At 45.7% G+C, this 21,808-nt stretch overlaps 2 protein-coding genes across 4 annotated transcripts; one reads left to right on the top strand and one right to left on the bottom strand.

The window, feature by feature from the left end:
* The first annotated feature begins 2,804 nt into the window (after window positions 1–2,804).
* LOC115137071 (neutral amino acid transporter B(0)-like) lies at window positions 2,805–15,313 on the top strand. The gene is made up of 8 exons (XM_029673100.2): window positions 2,805–3,513; window positions 9,834–9,876; window positions 10,288–10,356; window positions 10,507–10,673; window positions 11,003–11,236; window positions 11,485–11,679; window positions 11,886–12,020; window positions 12,194–15,313. Exons 1-8 carry the CDS (start codon window positions 2,990–2,992, stop codon window positions 12,432–12,434), a joined length of 1,608 nt encoding a protein of 535 aa, XP_029528960.1. The 5' UTR covers window positions 2,805–2,989; the 3' UTR covers window positions 12,435–15,313.
* Window positions 15,314–18,329: 3,016 nt separating this feature from the next.
* On the bottom strand, window positions 18,330–21,776 carry LOC115137072 (ribitol 5-phosphate transferase FKRP-like). Of its 3 annotated transcripts, none has more exons than XM_029673105.2 (2): window positions 21,694–21,776; window positions 18,330–20,857 (listed from the first exon to the last, which is right to left on the bottom strand). In XM_029673105.2, the coding sequence occupies exon 2, from the start codon at window positions 20,707–20,709 to the stop codon at window positions 19,102–19,104; it is 1,608 nt and encodes a 535-aa protein (XP_029528965.1). In that variant the 5' UTR covers window positions 20,710–20,857; window positions 21,694–21,776; the 3' UTR covers window positions 18,330–19,101. The 3 variants fall into 3 exon arrangements, with proteins under 3 accessions (XP_029528965.1, XP_029528964.1, XP_029528962.1); XM_029673104.2 differs by lacking the exon at window positions 21,694–21,776 and adding an exon at window positions 21,594–21,682; XM_029673102.2 differs by lacking the exon at window positions 21,694–21,776 and adding an exon at window positions 21,513–21,602.
* Between the last annotated feature and the right edge of the window lie 32 nt (window positions 21,777–21,808).

Genomic DNA, 21,808 nt, shown 5'->3' with positions numbered 1-21,808 from the left:
ATCTGAATTTGTGACCTGTGAAATCTGACTTTGTGGCTATAGAAGCTAGTGGAAATCTTGATTGAGGAGAAGAGGCACACGGGAAGGGGCGGGGTCAGCTGTGGGCTGACTCCGCCCACCACACATTTTCATTTGCAGAGGGTTTCCAGACAGACAAGTGATGGGCAATGGGGTTCATATGGGTTCCCCTGGGTGTGTTCAGATATAAATGCCACGAATAGAACTGACATGATTCCTTAGAATCAGAGGTATGTTTGTTCTACAATACATATACTGCAAATTGAATAAACAATTTTGTAAGCTTGTCTTGCTGTTCATAAAAATAAAATAAAAAGTCAATCATTTTTCTTTATTGTAGTAACGTTAACGTTAGAGATCGAAGACAATTGTCATGCAATGCCCTCTGAAGCAACATAGATAATTACAACTAATATATTGTTTATGTGTAGCGGAGAAAAAAAACCTGTATGCATATGAACGTGTGAGTGTCTGTGTGTTAGAGACCCCCAGAATGCTCAGGTTTAAACTCCCATTCACCAGCTCTGCAAGCGTTATAATGTCAAAATACGTTGGTTGATCACCAAATATGGAGTTTCACTGAGCAACTACTGTATCTTAATTTACTCCTTAAGGCCGGTATGTAGCTACAATCACTCGTTACGGCCACAAACAGGTTGGAAGCCTACAACAGCTCAATACATTGGAGGTGCCGAAGAGGCATTTTTCAAGTACATACCGGCCGTGTCACGGGAGTAAATTAAGATAGTTACTGGTTCAATGGATGCATAGCTATGTAGCCAATCTGTGTATCTGTGTGGTTCTAATTGCTTCCACAGTGAATCATTAATACCCAAGAAATTCGCAGAAAATGACAGAGTGAAGGATCAAACTGCAATTGAAAGTCCTGCCTCAGTAGCCTCCTTCACTCATGCTGCCAAACATGCCCTTATTTTAAGTGTCTCTGAAATGGAAAAACAATTGTAACCATTTCCCTGTTTGGCCGCTAGGTTTGCTCATGGTTGCCCTACGTATTTGTTACATGAGAAATATAAGGAAAGCTATTAGTGTTGCCAGTACAGACATTGGTGAAAAACACAAGGCTCGTCGTCAATGAATTGCGTAGTAAACTGTCCTTTGGAGGCTTCTGCTGTGCACGAGTGATGTAGGGATGTCCCATTCCCTATTATCTCCCCTTAGTCCCTAACACTTGTTGCATTTTTGAAGGACACTCGCCCACCGAGGGACACTCGAAAACGAGGGGGAGGGCTAAAATGAGTATTGGGATTAAGTCAATGGCCGTGTTCGAGATCATCAAAACGACTGCAGGTGAGTGACGACTGACTGATCTACAAATCACTTTGCATCATAAATAATGACTCAATATTATTTGCAGATCAGTCTGTCAGTCACAATTTATCCAGGATAAAATGTGGTTATGAGCCTCTCGAAACACGGCCAATGGCTTTCAGTTCTGTAGCCTTCACCAAGTGAGTGCCAAAGTGAATATTTTGTTAGAATTTAAATTAAACTCTCTATGACAATACATTTAATATATCATAAGGACATACTTTGACAGCCTAGTTTTACCCTAACACAGTGGTCTGAATCTCCTGGTTTGCAGGCACATCGGGCAGGTCACATTATGCTGGCTTGCAAAGTGATATGTAATTCCCAGCCAGAGTTAGGATATCCAATTAGTTCTACTTTTAATCACCCGCAACCTGCATTTGGAATGACTGCCAAGGTAAGAGAAATTGATAAAGGAGACTAACTAAACCACCTAAACTGGAACAACCATCTCCGTAACGGATTGGATTAGTTTAGAAAAATGTATTTTATTTATCTTTGTGTAGCATAAAATCAATACATTCATGTGCATACAAAAACACACCCGTTGAAACAAAAATAAAATCTAAAAATCAACTGGCAATAGAACATGCTGGGAAATATGACAATGATGGGTGGGGTTTTTGAGTGTGTGATGATTGTACCTTCTTTATAGTCAACATTTTTGGTACAAAAATGTACCATTATACTAGATTATCTGCACATGTACCCTAAAAGGTACCACACCATGTTATATTATATGTGTACCTTGAAATGTACATTGTGTATTTTAATATTTTTGTACCCCTGGGAACAATACCGTACCCTTAACCGTAAACTTTTTTTCTGAGAGCGAATGACAAGTTTAATGGGCTCCTGAGTGGCGCAGCGGTCTAAGGCACTGCATCTCAATGAAAAAGGTGTCCACGGTTCAAATCCAGGCTGTATCACATATGGCCCTGATTTGGAGTCTCATAGGGCGACGCCCAGGTTTGGCCAGGGAAGGCGTCATTTTAAATAAGAATTTGTTAACTGACTTGCCTAGTTAAATAAAGAACATTGTATATACAGTATATATTTATCACTGAGGCTGATGCAATCCAGCCCTTGTGTAATTTAGGGCAGTAATAGGCTACCATGCAGGATTGAGAAATACTCATCTATCCTAATTTTAGTGTACTTCTAATTGCTAAAATGTAATGTCATTCATGTAATTTAAACACATGAACATAAAAATAAGCATGATTTAATTGCTCATTATGTGTTTACTTATTTGTCCCATTGGAATATTTGAATTGTGCAGTTATGGTTTAGAAAATGTCAAATTATATTGCTCCTTTTCTATTAGATTTGTACAATTATTTTGGTATTAGGACAGATGGCCTAGGTAAATGCCTTTTTGATTAGGAATGGTTGGGGGACGCCACCCACCTGCATGCAGGAGCCCGCCCCTGTGTGACGTCTTTTACCAACGTGTCTATTTCGTGGAGAGATAGCGCGGGTCGGGTTATAAATTACGCGCTGAGAGGCACAGCAACACACGGACAACCCGGGCCATTTCGTTAAAATACAAGCCCATTACTACCGCCAACAGACAATATAGTCAAACATTTTCTTCATATAAGTATTTCGTTCCTTTTTTAAGGTACACTCAGGGCGCACAATGGCAGAAAACATGGAGGGGAAGGTATCCAACGGAGAAGCGCATCTTGATGAGCCGGTAGCCAACGGACTCCGCCACAAGAAGTGTTCCAACGAGACAACCGTGGAGAAAATAAAGAGGTTAGTCATGGCCAACTTGCTGGTGATTCTCACAGTGGCCGGGGTGATCATCGGGGTGTTCATCGGACTTGGTGTGCGCCACATGGAGCTGAGCAGGACACAGATCCTCTACGTGGGCTTCCCCGGGGAGCTGCTCATCCGGTTGTTGAAAATGATCATCATCCCCCTGGTGGTGTGCAGCCTGGTGTCCGGGGCGGCCAGCATCGACCCCAAAGCTCTGGGCAAGCTGGGCGGCTGGGCGATGATTTTCTTTTTGGTCACCACTTTAATTGCATCAGCCATCGGGGTGATCATGGCGTTCATCATCTCCCCCGGATCAAACACCGGCTCCAAGCCAATTTTGTCGGATGACGGCGAGCTGCCCCAGGCCAAAGAAGTGGTGGACTCCTTCTTGGACCTGATCAGGTGAGATCATGGCAGGGGTGGTGATTTAGGCTGAGCAGAAAGGGCAGACGGGCTGATGTGGCATCTAACCATTTGGGGGTAGTTCACTGCCTTGTTTTGTCCCCATCTTTTTTTTGTCACCATGACAAAGTGCTCACACGTGGCAGACCCATTAGCCAACAGCAAGCTAACGAACCCACTGTTTGAATTTGACCGGGTCTCCTTTTGATGTATGTTGCTTTGTTCCCCCAAATTAGGCATACATTCCCATATATGAATTAGAAAACCGAGCAAAGTAGTCTGGCTGCGCTTGTATCGTATTTAACACTTTTACAGTCAGTGCTCTCTTGCTGGTTCAGTACAAATAAAGTCTCTTGAAACTTTGAAGGGGGGGTACTCTCAGCCCTGCTTTATGGGATTGTTGGTGATATCCGCGCCATCCAGTTGAATTAAAGGCACAGTATCCCCCAACCGGCCGGGGTTCCCTTCGCCGTGTGCCCAGAAAATAATCTCGCATACCTCGGTCAAGTCCACACACGGTGCCATCATAGCGAGACGGTTGAGAAGGTATCGGTGTGCTAACGAGCTTTAGTAGTTGCTAACTACACTAGCCAGCCAATGAATTCCTCTTGCTGTAACGTAGGGGGGTAGTTGCATCAGCTCATGGTGCAGCCGGTTAAATCCTCGGAAGTTTATTCAGCGTCCAAGGACAGATGGATGTCTTGACCTGTCCCCTCTTGTCATTCCAACCCTCTTATCATCAGAAAATAATTACAACCTGTTTATCCTACATACCTGATATTATGTAACACATGCATGTGCTTAGGACAAATACACTGCATGGGAAACCTTGTAATGATCGTCGTAGCGTGTGTGGGGCGGTAGTTCTGAGTAGGTTTTTGGGCTGGCCCCTTTCTTTCTAGGAATAGACCCTTGTATTTCCAAAAATGGGCAGTACATTTCGATCCAGCGATTTCGATCCAGCCATGTGTTTTTTTTAGACACGGGACGAGGAACGATTTCTTGAACATTCCGTTCTTTCAAATAAAACTTGTGTTGGTCACATACACGTGTTTAGCAGATGTTATTGCGAGTGTGCCGAAATGCTCTTGCTTCTAGTTCCCCGACAGTGCAGCAATATCTAAAACTGTTTGGTAGTGAGCGGAAACGCTAAGGGGATGCTTCATATTTATACACCCTGTGACCTATCTTGTCTCATTGTTCTCTGTGCTTCTACTGCTTTGATGCCCTAAAAGCCTCTCAAGCGTATGAGTCAAGTCGTTTTGACTGGCCCGGGAGAGGGTGATCTCTTCTAGATGGAGAGCAAAAGGTGTTAGTGGGGGAATGTGTGCGCGTGTGTCGAGCCACTCCCTTTTGTACTTCTATTTATCTAAAGGATGACCACGGCTATGCCAAACTGAGCCTTGATTCAGAAACAAACCATCCCTTTTTACTAATTTAATATACCATACATTCCTACGGACATTGAGCCTACTTCTACGCACTCGCTCTCAATGTAACCTCGCCAACCTCGCTGTTGGATTTAGGAAGGAAGTGGTGAACAGTTTGTCACCAAAGCCTCATGTTGGCGCGTACAGTACTCAAAATCTACTAGGAATGTGGCACAAAAGTGTCAGTCTGCCGTGAGCCCTTACTGCAACAGAACTGATGTCATAAAACAAACTATTTGCTGGACCTTGGGTGTTGTAAACCATCTCCATACACTGCTGTTCCATAGCATCAGGTTGTGTTACACAGATACCCCCTACAGTGACTGTTAACAGGAAGTACTCAACTGTCAAAGGGTCCTTTGTGCACATGTCACAAAATTCCTGCGACCACAGGCAGGAATTGCTAGATTAGGCCTACTAGTTAGGGGTTTTCGAACCTAAACATCTTGCCAATCATTTAGCCTATCACATGTTGTGCCTCAATTGGATAATAAAGAATGGCCTATTCTCCAGGGCTCGAACTGAACTAAAGGACCCTGTGTTTTCCGGTAGGATTAGAAACCTGACTAGACCACACCCAATCTACAAGAGAAGTCATTGTTTATGGTGTGCCCTCTCGGCTTTTCACCATTAAAAAAGAGCCTCGCTCAGGTTATTTCCATTCATTTGGAGGCCCATTCTTCACACAACCTAAACGAGGCCTATGTCTGTTTCTTTGGGTTTATAAAGAGAAGCACATGTAGCGTCTCTAAATTGACGCCATGCAGCGAGTCTCGAGACTCCTTGAGATGTAGTCTAGTATGGATTGATGCCAGTTTCTGCCAGCGGCTTACTTCTTGTAAAACAATTCGCTAGCAAGGCAGATGTACTATTTTGCTCTATCTGGCAGAGGGAAGGCAGCCAAAAGCACCACCCCATACTCAACCTTTAAATCATTTATGAAGTTCACAATCTTTTTGTTGTTGTTGTCAATCAGCTGCTCTGTTCCTCCCGGTCAGCATTATGGGTGACCTCTAAACCTCCAAATTCATTGTGGGTGGTGAAAGTCAGAGGCTACTTTCCAAAGTCTGTCTCAGCCTTCAGCTAGTCCAGACCCCCTAGGTCCCAGTCCAGACCCCCTAGGTCCCATTCCAGACCCCCCAGGTCCCAGTCCAGAAAAATGTCGTAAATATACTTCAAACTGTTATCTAACTCAGATTACACGGGTGGGGTGGAGTTGGGTAATGCATATGCTTTAGTTTAGAATCCTTCACCTATAGTTGTCGTTATGACTTAGTAACTCGCCCTTTGCATAATACGATCTACAAGTTGCGACAGGGTGGTCTCTCCTTCCAAATCCAACGCATAAGGAATCCACTCGTTTATAATACTTCATTTCTATGTTTTCATTTCGGATTAGTCTTTCTTGGGTGCGTGTGGCTCTCGGCAGGGGAATCAATGAGAAAGGTTGTCAGTCTCGGGAGGACACACACAGACACACAGAAAGGCCACAAAGGATGATGGTTAATTGTGCCGCTTGCGTGACTTATGTGGCTCATTAAAGCGACCGCTCTCTGTCGGGGTCCCGTTTTGGCAGCGGACGGCCCGAAGAGCAGTTCACTACAGCGGAATAGAGGAGCCCTTTAAAGTTTGCACGCTCACACACTCCTCTCTCTCTCTCGCTCCTCCGTTCTCTCGCATACATACGAACACAATATCACAAACAGTTGTGGCAGGTTCTCGTAGTTACAAATGAACTACGACCGGCTTAAACCGGTCAATGGGTTAAATAAAGGTCATAAACCAACTGAAGTGGGATACGGCATCACATTTCCCGACCAGGTACGATAAACCCTCCCTCCCCTTCCACATCCTGGTATACTTTGCTGCTTATCTCACAAGAGGGTTGCCGGGCACCTTAATTGCGAGGACGGGCTGGTGGTAATGGCCGGAGAGGAATCAGTGGAATAGGATGCCCTTGGATCTGTTCCAGCCATTGTTATGAGCAGTCCTCCCCTCAGCAGCCTCCGCTGCTTATATCCACCTGGCTCTCATCCGTTTTTGCTTTCCCGCCTGTTAGCCCAATGTGTCGTTCACAGGTATGCAGGCAGTGTTGTACCTCGTAGTTACAAATGAACTACGACCGGCTTAAACCAGTTTGTTTACTGATCAAGGATTGATATGCCCAGTAACTCATTCACATGGAGTGACTGGTAGTGTTGGACTTCAGTTGAAAGGATATGCCCTTTGCTCTTACTGACCTACCTGCAAGTCCTTGTCTGTCCCGTTCTCGACTTGTTAGTTTAACCCCGAGACGTAAACACACAGACAAACATACAGGACAATGGAGGGTAGCTGTTATATGTAGACGGCGTTAAGAGAAGGGCGGCGCTACTATTTTACTGGATTTGAATGGGGAGGCAAGTCATTTAAAATAAAAAAAAGCCTCGGGACAAAATAATTGGTTTGCAGGAACAAAGAAAGGTGGCGGTAGAGTTGTTGCGTCAATCCCCCCCCCCCCTCCCTTCCTGTAACATGCCTCTACAGTATTTGGTATTTGGTTCACATACCTGAGCAGTATTTCAGAAGTGTCCAAGACAGAGAAGGCGTTTATTATATACCTTTTTTATATACTTATATATACAATTCTTATTTACAATGACAGCCTACCCCGGCCAAACCCGGACAACACTGGGCCGATTGTGCACCACGCTATGGGACTCCTAATCACGGCCGGATGTGATGCAGCCTGGATTCGAACCAGGGACTGCAGTGACGCCTCTTGCACTGTAAACACAACACACCCAGCACCACTCTTCACATGTCCCCAGAAGATCAGGCAGGCTGTGTTGTGTGTATTTATGCTGTTTTACCAGCCCCTTCGCTCTTTACTCAAACACCACGGTAATGTGAATACAGTACCAACCCGCAATTACACTAAGCGTGTATACCGCATTGATGGCAAAATGTCAACTGCACATTTTTACAGTAACATGACAAACTGAGGCGTACGCACGGCTGGACGCACGCACACACACCGCATGCCAAAACTGGACCCTGGCCCAGATGGGTTACGGTTTAATATGTGCTCCGTTGCACGTTCAAAGTAGTGTCTACTTTTCCTTGGGTGTTTGGGCCTAGATCCGGCTGCCACCCGGGAGCGTTTGTGTGTTTCGTTTGAGGGTGTATCAGTCCTTCGCCTGCAGCCCTGTTTGCGTTCTCTTTTTCCCTCGGTCTATTCCAACCACCACCCGATGTCCCAGCGTCTAGCCACGTTAATTTGGCTTTAATGACCGTGGTGGCATTGGGTTGTCATGACACGGCCCACAGTGACATTTGGTTGTCATGACACGGCCTACCAGGAAGTAAAAATAAGGTGGGTTGGGGGGGGGTCAGCCGGGTATTAAATCTAATCAGAGATGTGGCCATCGTCCAGCGAGTTTTGGGCAGGCAGACGGTTGTCTGTTGAAACTTGACACCCACGTTAACGTCACCGCTTCCTGTTTCTGTGGGACCTTCACTCCCAGCCAGAGCAAGATGTTTTTATTTATTTAACCTTTATTTAGCTAGGCAAGTCATTTTCGTTCCCTTTAAAAAAAAAAAAATATATATATATATACCAAGTCCTGCGACAGCCATGGAAGTGGAGTGTTTTGAATTGACAGGGTTTGTTAGACTGATAGCGGTCAGCTTCCTAGAAGTGTGGTTTAAGGGCCATGGTTTAAGGGCCACTTCTACCGTAACTCATCCTACCCTCGGTCACATGGTTGCGGCCGTTTAATCCCACAATGCATTGTTTCCTGTCTCGCCCGTGTTCAGGTCAGAAAGAGCTGCAGGATAAAAACACGAAACAAGTTCATCCCTTATTACTTTAAATCTATATGGATGTTGACTGGGAGTGAAGTTGTTAGGGTGTGACTTAGTGCTCTGAGAGTTGGCCTGTATGTGGCTTTATTAAGGGTTGGTACAGTAACTCCACTGGGGTGTGTCTGTGCTGTATCGTAGAGCAGTAATCTGCCCACCTCTCTCTGTGAGGTCTGGGTTTGGGCATGAAATCCCAGCAGCAGCAGTTTTTGGGGGCAGGTCGGAGGATTAAAACACTGACATTTTTCCCCCCACTTTTCCCACATGACAGAACTCGTGGTTGGTTCCCTCGTGAGGCGTCGGTGCCCGGGGGTATAGGCGCCGAGTTAGCATAAAGGGATCATGGAAAGATGGCTTAGAAGTTAGAACAAGGAGTTCAGTTAGGTGTTGTATCCCGTGGCTTGTTAACTTTAGCTCGAATCAGTTTACCTTTCCCCAAATTCCATTTTTGGAATGATAAGTTAATGATGGAGATAAATACCCATTGATTTTTGAAGAGTTGAATTCAGAAATGCCTATTTAAGCTTAGTTCAACTCACCAGAACTCAAAATATAAGTGCATTTTACGCCAATGTTTGTAAATATACACTGAATAGCATCAAAGAATGGTTAAAGCTATGTGAATGGTCAGTTCTTGCATCCATAGCTGTGTATGTTTTTGAGAGGCACGTAGAAAGCTTAGTTACGGTTTCAATTAAGGATTCTCTTTTGAGCCATTTAAGGGGGGAAACTCCAAACGGACTGTAGATGAATGTCTCCTGGCGACTTTTTACCTCTTGTAGAACCTCTTGTCGAACGTCAACGGGTACACGGCTCGCCGTGTACCGTTACACACCAGAAAGTCAAGCCAATACATTTCAGCCCTGACTGTCACACACCTGCACTAGCAGAGTCCCTCAGAGGTGAAGTGACTTAATGTTTCCCTTCCTGTAATCCCCCCCCCATATTCTGGTTTCTAGCTGTGGTTTCTGATAATCATTAGGGTCACTGTCAGCATAGCTGGTGCCTTTGTAGTGTACTGAATGTGTCTCTTGTTCTCTCTTCCAGAAACATCTTCCCCTCCAACTTGGTGTCTGCTGCCTTTCAGTCTGTGAGTGTCCTCTTGCACTGCACATACAATAGAAGGAGAGAAACCCAGACGTAAAGGAATAATCCACTCAAACTCTTTTGTGACATTTTTATTTTCCTCATTAGTCCGCTGTTGATACGATCCCAATTTTGTTTGCATGTCCGCAATCACGTTTTCAAGATGCAGGGCTTTCAAAAAGCGAATTGTAATTTGCCCCGTGAGGCAAAACGCGTCATCATGATGATGTGGCAAGTTACAATTGGCCGTTTTGAAAGTCAAAATATCTTGAAAACGCGATAAACGCGATTGCTGACGTGCGAAGCATGTCAAGGCAATTTAAGGCTTTAAAAAAAAAATCCACATAATTAGTTAGTTAAACAGAACACGTGTCGCATCGGTGTGCTAATGAAATATGTCCCTCTCTGTCTGCAGTACGCTACCAGTTACAAGTTTGTGACCAAGAATGTCTCGAATGGCTCGCCCAGCATCACAGTGGAGAAGGTACGTTGACTTGAATCTAAAAGGGATGTCACGTTTGACTTTCTAATATCTATGGCTGTTGACAGTTTGAACGCGTCTAAAATGGCATCACTCACGCCGACCTGAGTTACCGCGTTGTGTTGAGTGGCTAATGTGTGTGTGTGTGTCTAGGTTCCCTTTGGCACAGACCAGGACGGTATGAACATCCTAGGACTGGTGGTGTTTGCCATAGTGTTTGGTGTGGCCCTGAGGAAGCTGGGAGAGGAGGGAGAGATCCTCATCAAGTTCTTCAACTCCTTCAACGAGGCCACCATGGTGCTGGTGTCCTGGATCATGTGGTAAGGGAAGCCGTTTGCCCAGCAGCACTGCAGGGACTAGATCTGGGTGTGAGAGAGGATACGCGGATGATGTGTGTGTGTGCGTTTTGCCACCCCACGTTTGTTCTCTTCCACACGTCAACTCGTGATTTGTACTAATAATATGGTGTTTAAATAGTGTTTTTCATGGACCTTAAGTCACTAATTGTTGTATTTGTACTTGCTTCATATGTGGTAATATTGATGCATATTTGTTCTTTTTTAAAATTGTATTTGTACTTTGGATTGCGTCCTTACAAATTCATAGCGGTAACCCACCTCTCCCTCCTCTCTCCTCTCTCTCTCTCCAGGTATGCCCCCCTTGGAATCATGTTCTTGGTAGCAGGGAAGATCGTGGAGATGGAGGACGTGGGAACGCTGTTTGCCAGCCTGGGCAAGTACATCGCCTGCTGTATCGTCGGCCACGCCATCCACGGCCTTCTGGTCCTGCCGGGCATCTACTTTATCATCACCCGCAAGAACCCCTACACCTTCCTGTGGGGCATCTTCACCGCTCTGGCCACCGGCTTTGGCACCAGCTCCAGGTACGGTTGTAGTCACTAGATCACCGTACTACGAGAGGATGGTAAAATCCTTAATTACTCTTATACCAAGGTTGCTCTGTACCGTACCAAGAATGCTCAACTCCATTACTATGCAGTTAAAATACAATTATTCAAGTGACACGTAACAACATGTTACCAAAAGTGTTACTGGGAAGAGAAACATTGGTGAATACGTCAGAAGAGAAATTAGCCCTCTTACACACACACGTGCTCTCTCTCTCTCTTAGCTCTGCCACCCTGCCCCTGATGATGAAGTGTGTGGAGGAGAACAACGGTGTGTCGAAGCACATCAGTCGTTTCATTCTGCCCATCGGGGCCACGGTGAACATGGACGGTGCAGCGCTCTTCCAGTGTGTGGCGGCCGTCTTCATCGCTCAGCTCAACAACATCCCGCTCAACTTCATCCAAGTCTTCACCATCCTGTGAGTCCCGCTCTCTCTAGTCCGTTTGATTCGGTTCCGTTTGATTGTGTTGGGTAAAGCGGAGCCAATTCAAGTAGTAGTAGCTGTTCTACACGCATGCAAAACCGACTTGAATAAAGCTTGGGTCAAACTCGCCGGGCTGAGTATTAGGAAACGCTGTGCTCTTTGAGTGGCTAATTCTCTGCACGTCCCGCCCCCACTGTCAGAGTGACAGCCACGGCGTCCAGTGTGGGAGCAGCAGGGATCCCCGCGGGGGGCGTGCTGACGCTGGCCATCATCCTGGAGGCAGTGGGACTGCCCACCAGCGACATCTCCCTCATCCTCGCCGTCGACTGGCTCGTGTGAGTACCTCGTGTTGACTCCGGAACAGCTCCTCCACCACAAGCACTCTATAATGCTGTCGTAGACATGTCATAACACCCTGCGACCGTTTGTCTGCTTCATACACTTGACACAGCATTGACATGACAAATGAATGCATATGGTGACCACTTGTTTCGGACCATTGTTTCAGGGACCGTACCTGCACCATTCTGAACGTGGAGGGCGACGCCTATGGAGCCGGGCTGCTGCAGTGGTACGTGGACCGCTCTGACAAGCCCAGGGAGGGGCCGGAGCTAAGCGAGGTAAAGCTGGAGGGTGGCACGCCTGCCTTGCCGGAGCACTCGCCCCTCATCGAGGAGAAGGAGAGCAGCAGGGGCGCGGGCGACGAGACGGCGGCGGCTCGCGGCTCTGAGAAAGAGTCGGTCATGTAGATGGTTCGCTGACGTGTCATCGATGACCCTCCGTTTGACCCCTCAATCATGCCAGAAAGGAGGGGAGAGGGCCTTTTTAGACTTCCATTTAAAGACCATTCCTTTCCATGTGTCTTCTCTCTTTCTAAGCGAGACTGAGAGATCCAGGTAGGGGGGGTTGGTGGAGTGGGGGGGCAAAGCAGAGCGTGAACAGAGGCTGTTCAGATTTGAACGTGACAGTGTTTTTGATTAAGGACTCTAGAGTCCTTTGAATGCTGCTTTGGTTCAGAAGAGCTGGCCCTGACTTCCACTCCCTTTTTAAATATTTATAACAGTAACCAGTCTTGAAAAGGCAAATATCTCCATGTTTTCTATATCACAGCCGCATGTACAGTTTGTTTCTCTGTGTATGAAGTAGCCTGCACTAATTCTCACTGTACTCTGAGAGTAGATGAAAATTCCAAAGTTATCACACAAGATCCTCTACTGTATGATGTACCAAATTAAGTTGAATCCTAAATGATGTTCCACTGCTGGGAGAAAGGACTTTTCTCGCACAAGAACTGTGGCTCTGCTCAATGCTTCTAATCTGTAGCTGTTTTTATCCCAAACATTTCAGTCAGTCTGGGGCCAAGCACAATAGGGTTTGCACAGTCCAAATGAAGGCTTCATGTTCTCACAGTGGTTTTACAATGTTAAAAGAATGTGTGAGAGGTGTTGCAATAGAGATCCTATTAAATTACTAAGAGGGGAAATGTCATATCTCAAAGTTTCAGAATGGGACAAAATGGCAGCCATCTTGGTCAGGGCGAAATCCAAAAACAGTCATGGGAATGAACGGCAGTAGAGGCATAGGTGATGCATTTCCTGCTTTTACTTAAGCGGGGGGGGTGTAAGGCATGTGATACATTATGAATTGTGCTATATTTGAGCTAGTGTATGGCTGTGGATCGACTGCATTCTTTGAATAGGAATGTTGGCATTTTAGCAGTTAATTTAAAAAAATGTATAGGATCATTCCTCAAACTGTCTGGCTAGCTAGCTAGTAGACACATGGAGTGCAGATCCATTTTTGTTTTACACTATATTATCACAGCACTGGCAAACCATGGTTGACCACCTCCCTGACCAACATGGCTGACATTTGGACCTTGATAAGAAGGTTAATGTCCATTCTAGTGTTCGAATTCTTAATTCTATGGGTGTTGCCCTTCCTGTTCCTTCACTAGGCTAAGAGTCGCAGTAACCTAATGTTGCATGTCCTATGTTTATTGGGGAATAGGACTTTTGGCAGACGAGTGGGAAGATAAGTGGGGGGAGTTACAGTGAGCAAGTCTGAGGCCATTTCATTTAGAGGAATAAATTATGAAATTCTATTTGTCTCTATGACAGGTGTATCATTTAAAGCAAGGGGTTATTGACTAGGCCGTTTATCAATTTGTGTTTATTTCATTGCTTTTTTTTCTTTTTTGAAATGTATTTCTTGAATCAGATATACTTCAAAGCAGACGAGGCCAGTGGCTGAGTAGGAACATACTCGTCAGCCTCTTTTTGGATCAGTTCTACTGTTTTAAATTGTCTCCAAGCTGGCTTCCCTTCATCAAGTGAAGAATGTACCTTACCCAAATCATGAACACTTTTTTAAAAAAACGTTTTATTTGTAGACTTATTAACGTTATTTGAAAGTTTATTTTTGCTAGTTATATTTGATGCTTTAATAATTTGTTGGTAATAGCTTTTTATACTCAATGTTTATCATTCTGCACAGCCGCTTGAAAACCTTTTGGCGAGACAGCATTTTTATTTAACTAGACAAGTCAGTCCCTATGGGACTCCCGATCACGGCCGGTTGTGATACAGCCCGGGATCAAACCCAGGTCTGTAGTGACACCTCTAGCACTGCAATGCAGTTTTACCACTTTCAATGCAGTTTCACCACTTTCAAAGCAGCAGCACCTATGTGCCAGTTACTTGTGTTCCAGTTCAACACACCTGCTCTGTAAACTGTTTTCCTGAGCAAAAACCCCAGAGGTGCCTTATTGCTATTATAAACTGGTTACCAACGTAATTAGAGCAGTAGAAATAAATGTTTTGTCATGACCGTGGTATATGGTCTGATATACCACGGCTGTCAGCCAATCACCATTCAGGGCTCGAACCAACCAGTTTATAAAATCTCTTTTGGAACGTAATTGTCTTAAAGGGACAGCGTCCTATTTTGAGATGTAAAACAAATATTCTCAATTACATACTTTTAAAGAAAATAAGGGAATGCAATTAATACAATGCAGTTCTAAAGAATAAAGTAATGGCTTGTGTTGCGAAATTATATTAAACAGATTTTTTAAATATATTTAATAGCTGAGAGAAAGAGAGAGAAAGCGTGCCAACATATGGGCTCTGCATGACCCCAGTGCATCGATTCTTTAAGGCCCCAGGCCTATTCGGGCCAGTGAGATAAAAGCTAATAGGCCGTCATTGTAAATAAGAATTGGTTCTTAAATTAACTGACTTGTCTAGTTAAATAAAGGTAAAAAAATAATGTTGGACCCTGCAATAGCCTATGAATAGGGCCCAGACCATGACCCGGTTCAGGCACCAGAAAAGACGCCTATGAATTATTTTGCTATGCTACTTTTGAACCTGTGGTGCCACCTCTGATTCTGCAGCTTGTCCCCCCCCTGCTGTCTGTCTTTATGTTTTGTGCAATGCTTTAAAAAAAAAACATTCCACAGGGTCTTTGGTGTGTGTGTGTACAGATGTATGTATTTGTGGTGATGGTGGATGTGTAGTCAGTCACCATGGCCACACGATGACATAGTTACTAGAGCTGTAGAGAACCACGGTTTTGCTCTGAAATGACTCCGTTATTTCTAGAAATAAAATACTTTTTTAATTAATATTCACTTGTTGACTTTGCCTCTTTATTTCATATTTCTAAATAATAATACGATAATCTATGCCATTTAGCAGGCGCTTTTATCCAAAGCGACTTTCAGCCCTGCCCGTATTCTTTTTGCGCCCCCGGGAATCAAACCCATTATCCTGGCGTTGCAAATGCCATGTTATACCAACGGCGCCACAGAGGACCTAATGGTAATGGCTGTGTACATAAATATTACAAAGGTTGATGTATAGACAGTGTACGGGTAACACCTTCCTAATATTGAGTTGCAACCCCTTTTTGCCCTCAGAACAGCCTCAGTTCGTCGGGGCGTGGACTACAACGTGTCGAAAGCATTTTTCAAGGGATGCTGGCCCATGTTGACTCCGACGCTTCACACAGTTGTGTCAAGTTGGCTTGTGTCTCGAACTCAAACCGGTGTGTCTGGCACCTACTATCACACCCTGTTCAAAGGCACTTCACCCTCTGAATGGCACACACACACACATCCATGTCTCCGTTGTCTCAAAGCTTAAAAATCCTTCTTTAACCTGTCTCCTCCCCTTCACCTACATTGATTTGAAATGGATTTAAGTTATATCAATAAGTGATCATAGCTTTCACCTGGTCAGTCTTGGGCATTTTGTACACTCAGTGTATCCACTATGACACATTGTGAATAGGCTCTCCGGACAAGACAAGTTTGTCAGGTTGTAGTTAACGGCGATGCCCATAAAGGAACCTATTACACAGACTACCTGGTGCTATGTCCTGCTTCCATGAGGTGTTGACGGAGAGACATGTACTTCTATTCATTCTAATGGAACTTCAGACATGCCCCTGGCTATCGCCTTCTCTGCTCGCTGGTCACCATAGCAGCACCCATCCGTAGCACGCGTTCCAGCAGGTATATCTCACTTGGCACCCCCAAAGCCAATTCCTCCTTTGGCCGCCTCTCCTTCCAGTTCTCTGCTGCCATTGACTGGAACGAACTACAAAGATCTCTGAAACTGGAAACACTTATCTCCCTCCCTAGCTTTAAGCACCAGCTGTCAAAGCAGCTCATAGATCACTGCACCTGTACATAGCCCATCTATAAATAGCCCAAACAACTACCTCTTCCCCTACCGTATTTATTTATTTAGCTCCTTTGCACCCCAGTATTTCTACTTTGCAACCTCATCTACTGTCAAATCTACCATTCCAGTGTTTTAATTGCTTATATTGTATTTACTTCGCCACCATGGCCTATTTATTGCCCTTATCTCACCTCATTTGCTCACATTGTATATATACTTATTTTTCTACTGTATTATTGACTGTGTTTGTTTTACTCCATGTGTAACTCTGTGTTATATGTGTCGAACTGCTTTGCTTTATCTTGGCCAGGTCACAGTTGTAATTGAGAACTTGTTCTCAACTTGCCTACCTAGTTAAATAAAGGTGAAATAAAAAAATTAAATATAGACCTTTCCCAACACGCACACAATGCAGTCACCAACATTACAATATTACATCACCTACCTGGGTTGTGTACACACACACACACACAGACTGGGAAAGTTCCCAATTTATTGATCCCACACTAACAGGTGTTGAGAGGTTTCATATCCTATAATGATGTTCAGTGCTATATGGCCCCGTTGGTTGAAGAATAGCTGGCATTAGGTTTTACAACTGGGGACATTTAGGGTAAATCTTTCTGTATTGACATTCCTAGGTCTCCTATTAGACCTGTTCATTGTTGTTCTGTTAGCAATGTGGTACACCCCTCTCAATTGAATTCAGCCAGTGGTTCAACTTTACATGCAGAGGGGAAAGAACAGATGGAAGTATTTTCAGTTCACTGAAATGTCTTCTGGTGTTCTTGTACTTGGATTTAGCTAATCAATGTAGGATTCAGAAATGTAATTTAGTTGGATGTATTTTGTCTGGGGGATTTTGCAGCTAGTGACTTTCCCACGGCAATATTCACAAGTTACCCATTCAATGTCCACGACATGCCGTCTCTCATTCAGAGGTGGTTAGAAGTGGCCGAGGAAGCGGTGCAAATGTTAATGCTCGTCTGCCACCTGCTGGTGAAACAGGGGAGTTGCATACTAAATCCTTCTATTTTTGTCAAACCCGAAGACAGCATTCAGCCCTCCTGGTAAATGCATTTCTTAAATTATTCCCGAAACACTGGAATGTATACAACACAAACCTCAAATGACGAAACACAAACAACAGTAGTGTTATAATTATTATTTTTTCTTCAGTACATGAAATGGAGCGACACACATTGACAGCAAGAGTTCTTTTGTGCATTTTTGTAAAACGATAGGTCAAGCGCAAACAAGTGGCACCTATCAGATATCAGTCTTTCACTCACAATTCAGATGACTTTATACATTCCAGTCAAGGCAGGACACTAATGAAACAGCAACACTCAACAGATGACACACACATTTAATTTAGTATATTGGATAGTTCCGTTTTTTGATAATTCATACCTGGGATTTGAATGCACCTGAATGGACTGATGGAGCTTTAATCATGACATGAATATCCAAGTCAGAGTTTAAGAGAAAGCTCCTCATTTGACGACTGGGAAATGGACAGCCAAAATCATCATGCTGATGGGACATGCCAAAGCCTACCCAGTGGCATCAGTTGACAGTTCAAAAGGTCAAAAGTCATACATATCGTACCCTGAACATGAAGTAAACAAATTGAAAATAAGAAAGTGAATCAGTGCAACAAATCCACACATCTATTTCATGGAGTACATCTTTAGCTTTAGGACAGAATTGACCAACACATGTATATTCTTAATATCAATAATAACACAGCCATCAACACTGATTGTGTCAGATATTGCTTAACAGCAGCTGATATTGTGGTGTATATGCCGTTGGATATCTGGTAGCACTTTAATGATCACCTGATAACTACCAGAAAACTATGTGGTAATGACAACTAATACTTTATGGTACTACATCAAAGATTTCAAAACAATTCATAACCACCTTGTACCCAATGGTGCGCCCCCATTTTTTTTTATTTAAAATAAATATAGAATTACTGTGTAATTACCATTTTACCATAGAATTTCTTACTAAATATCTGGTCATTTATGTACCGGAAAATGATGTGCAACAGAATACCGTTTTGAATGTATAAATACTCTGTCTCTATACTTAATTCACAGCTTATACAGAATAATGGACCTCTGCAAGGAGTCTTCAGTCGACCTGTCATGTAGGTCAGCAGCAGTCCCCTTGTGTTCCATAAAGTGCTGATCTAGGATCGGTTTTGCCTTTTAGCTCACACAGAATGAGATGACATGGGACGCCGGGGACCTGGTCCTAGATCGGCACTCCTACTCGACCAGACGCTTTATGAATGCAGGCCCTGTTCCACAGTCTCAGTCGCAGTGACGGACACGGTTCTGACAGAGGTCAGTCAGTCACGCCTCCTGAAGTAACGTGCAGCCCGTTGCTTCCCCCACGGTGAGGATCTTGTGTTAAAGAGACAGATGACAAAGGCAGGCAGTAAATCAAACAAACACACGTGTTCGTGGCATCAGTGTGGCTGGCCCGGGTTAAGAGCAGCAGCGTCGGTTCTCTCTTAACCACTTCCCTCCAGGGACTTATCATTGATCCGTGCATTTTGGCAACCTTGAGGACAGTTATTCCCAATGGATACCCACTTGTGACCCAATCACAGATTGCTACCAATATGTTTCGGGTTGTGGCTAGAATCGTTTTGTCCTTTTGGCGGGGCCACATGAAAAACCCCAAAGGTCCCAGCCACACCCCTCCCTCACAGCCGGCTCCTGTCCAGCCTCTTCTTGGCAGGATTGGGGTACTGGGGGTTCTCGATGACCCCCTCCCCAAACTTGAGCTCCAGGAAGGCGCGGTGGTTGTTCGGGCCGTAGGCGGTGACGCCGGCGAACGGCATCGGCACCAGCGGCTGCAGGAAGTGCTCGGGGAACTCCACATCCTGCTTGTGCTCCATCCACGTGTCTTTGGTCATGACGCCGTTCCGCGGGTAGAAGGGCCACAGGTCCACGTGAAGGTGGTTAGCCTCGCTGTATTGCACCCTGTAGAAGTCCCCCTCCACTGCCCGCTCCCACACATAGCCGTTAGCATCCACCAGAGAACCAGAATCCAGGTTCTTCAGGTAGTCACAGTTGGGCACGTCCTCCAGGTAGATGCCCAGGTCCACATCATAGTCCCAGGGGATGATGTCCTGGTGGCGGGCCGCCCCCAGCAGGGAGCCTCCTTCCAGCCAGTAGCGCACCCCGGAGCTCTCCAGGATGTTGATCACATACTTGGTGGTCTCGCGTAGGGCGCGCAGGCAGCATGGAGGGGTCCAGCGATCCAGGTACAGGTACTCAGGGGTGTCGTCCCGGACCGTACTGAAGCAACGCTCCGTCTCCTTCCCACAGCCGTGCCACTGCTCCTTCCCATCAGCCAGTAGGAGACGCTTCAGCCCAAAGTTCCTCATCAGCCGGCTAGTGGCCTCCTTCAGATGGCTGTCTGCCTTCCACTGGTTGTGGGCTGAGCTGAAGAGAGGCCGGTGGCTGGCGGAGAAGCAGGGGCTCTCCAGGAGCTTGACCTTCCAGCCATGCAGGGAGGTCTGGATGAAGAGCGAGGGCAGCAGGGGCCTCCCCAGTGGGACAGACAGGTTGAAGAGGTCCTCGGAGCGGATGAGGACCACTGCGTCCCCCTGAAGGGCTGTACACACGCTACCACTGCTCCCAGACGCCGCTGGGGTGTAGGTGGCCGTCCACTCTCTCAGACTGACCCGCAGGTGCAGGCACTGGACGGCCGAGCGCGCCAACACGGGGGCCGCCACCAGCCTCACGGGCCCCCCACCTTCCCCCTCCAGCTCCCGGATCAGCCTCTCCACAGCCCGGCCCTGCTCCAGCTCCACCCCGTCAGGCACCAGCAGCACAAACTCTGTCTGGACGTGGAACTCTGGCCGGTGGGCCTGCGGAGGCTGCTCGGGGCTGGGGGAGAGCACCAGGAGACGGGCCCCATCGGGGAGAGACAGAGGGGGATAGGGCGGGGTGTCAGACACAGCCAAGAAGGGCAGCTCAGGTCTCTGGTGCAGGAAGGAGCGTGCCACATCACCGACGTAGTTCTCAAAGTCCTCAAACTCCCGTAGGAGGACAGTCACACGGGGGCCGTGGCTGTTCCCCTCTCCCCCGACACCTCCAGGGCCAACCATCCCCCCGCCAACCCCCACCAGGCCCCCCATGCCGCCCCCCAGCCCAGATGCAGGTAAAGCAGCCTTCCTGGAGCCCCTTCCTGGGTCCCGGCGTTTCTCCATCATCTGCTGCTGGGCTCGGGACACATAGTAGAGGATGAGCAGGTTCAGAACAATGGCTCCAGTCAGAAGGCCCTGGCAGAAACTCACCCGCATGGCACCTCTTGCTGCACTCGTCTGGCTCAGGGAAAGCTATAGGATGGAGCTCTCTATTCAGAAAGCCTGTCCATAAACATCAGGACCCCATCAGTAAAGAGCTACAGCCTATGTGCGCCGGAATAATAATGGCCAGCTGCTGGAATAGCTGAAATACACAGAAAACACCACAGGAATTTAAAACGTAATTTTAAAAGTCCTAAAAAAAAAAAGCACTTCAGATGGCTGTAGTCTAGTTTATTACATTATATTCAAACGTCAAGGGACTGGGTGCAGTGTGTCCCCCATACATGGACTGGATTGCCCTAGTTCTCTTCAGCCAATACTTTGACCTAGATTGTATTCTTGACTATCAATTACAGCCAAATGAGCTACTGAGATGCTTCAAATTGATGCTCCATTTAAGTATAGGCCTATGCTCCCTTCTAGAATAGGTAACGTAGGCTATCAAGTATTGCTACAGCAATAACCGTGCCTAGAATTGTCTGCATAAGGCAAAATACTTTTTATTCCGTCATTTAACGCTGTCAGTAGACTACACCAACGCTGCATGGCTTCTATGCAACCATGGAACCAATGCAACCACGACAATTCTCAATAAATGATTTTTTTAGCATGATAAATAACCACAGAATAATGTAATGTACATCATTTCATAAAGGCCACGCCATGACCCCTCTAAAAGCTTCATATGCAGAACTCATCGGTCTTCAAATGTGATTCGTGTTCTCCCCGTTACATAGCCTAACATTCCCCAAATCGTTAAGAATAAGACAGAGCATACAAACCCACAACGCACGTACATCGAATTCGCTCTCTGTGTGCAGAGGTGGCTGAGCTAAGCACAACATGGAGACACCGCCAGTTCAATAGCTCTTACTTACAGTGTAAAATACTGATATGATACTGACAAATGAACTCAAATAGTGGTAATATACTGAGACGTTTAGTTTCATTTCAATGCCGCTGTCTGTAACATTGTACCCTTGCTTTGCCGTTTCGGGAAATAATCACAGGAAGCTTGCGTGAGATCACAATATGGCAGGAACGACGTCCCTGGTTACCACTCATGGAAAAAACGATTCCCGTCGAAGCAGTA

The sequence above is a fragment of the Oncorhynchus nerka genome, linkage group LG11, assembly GCF_034236695.1.
Source record: "Oncorhynchus nerka isolate Pitt River linkage group LG11, Oner_Uvic_2.0, whole genome shotgun sequence".
NCBI lineage: Eukaryota > Metazoa > Chordata > Actinopteri > Salmoniformes > Salmonidae > Oncorhynchus > Oncorhynchus nerka.
This window is presented reverse-complemented; position numbering and strand designations above follow the sequence as displayed.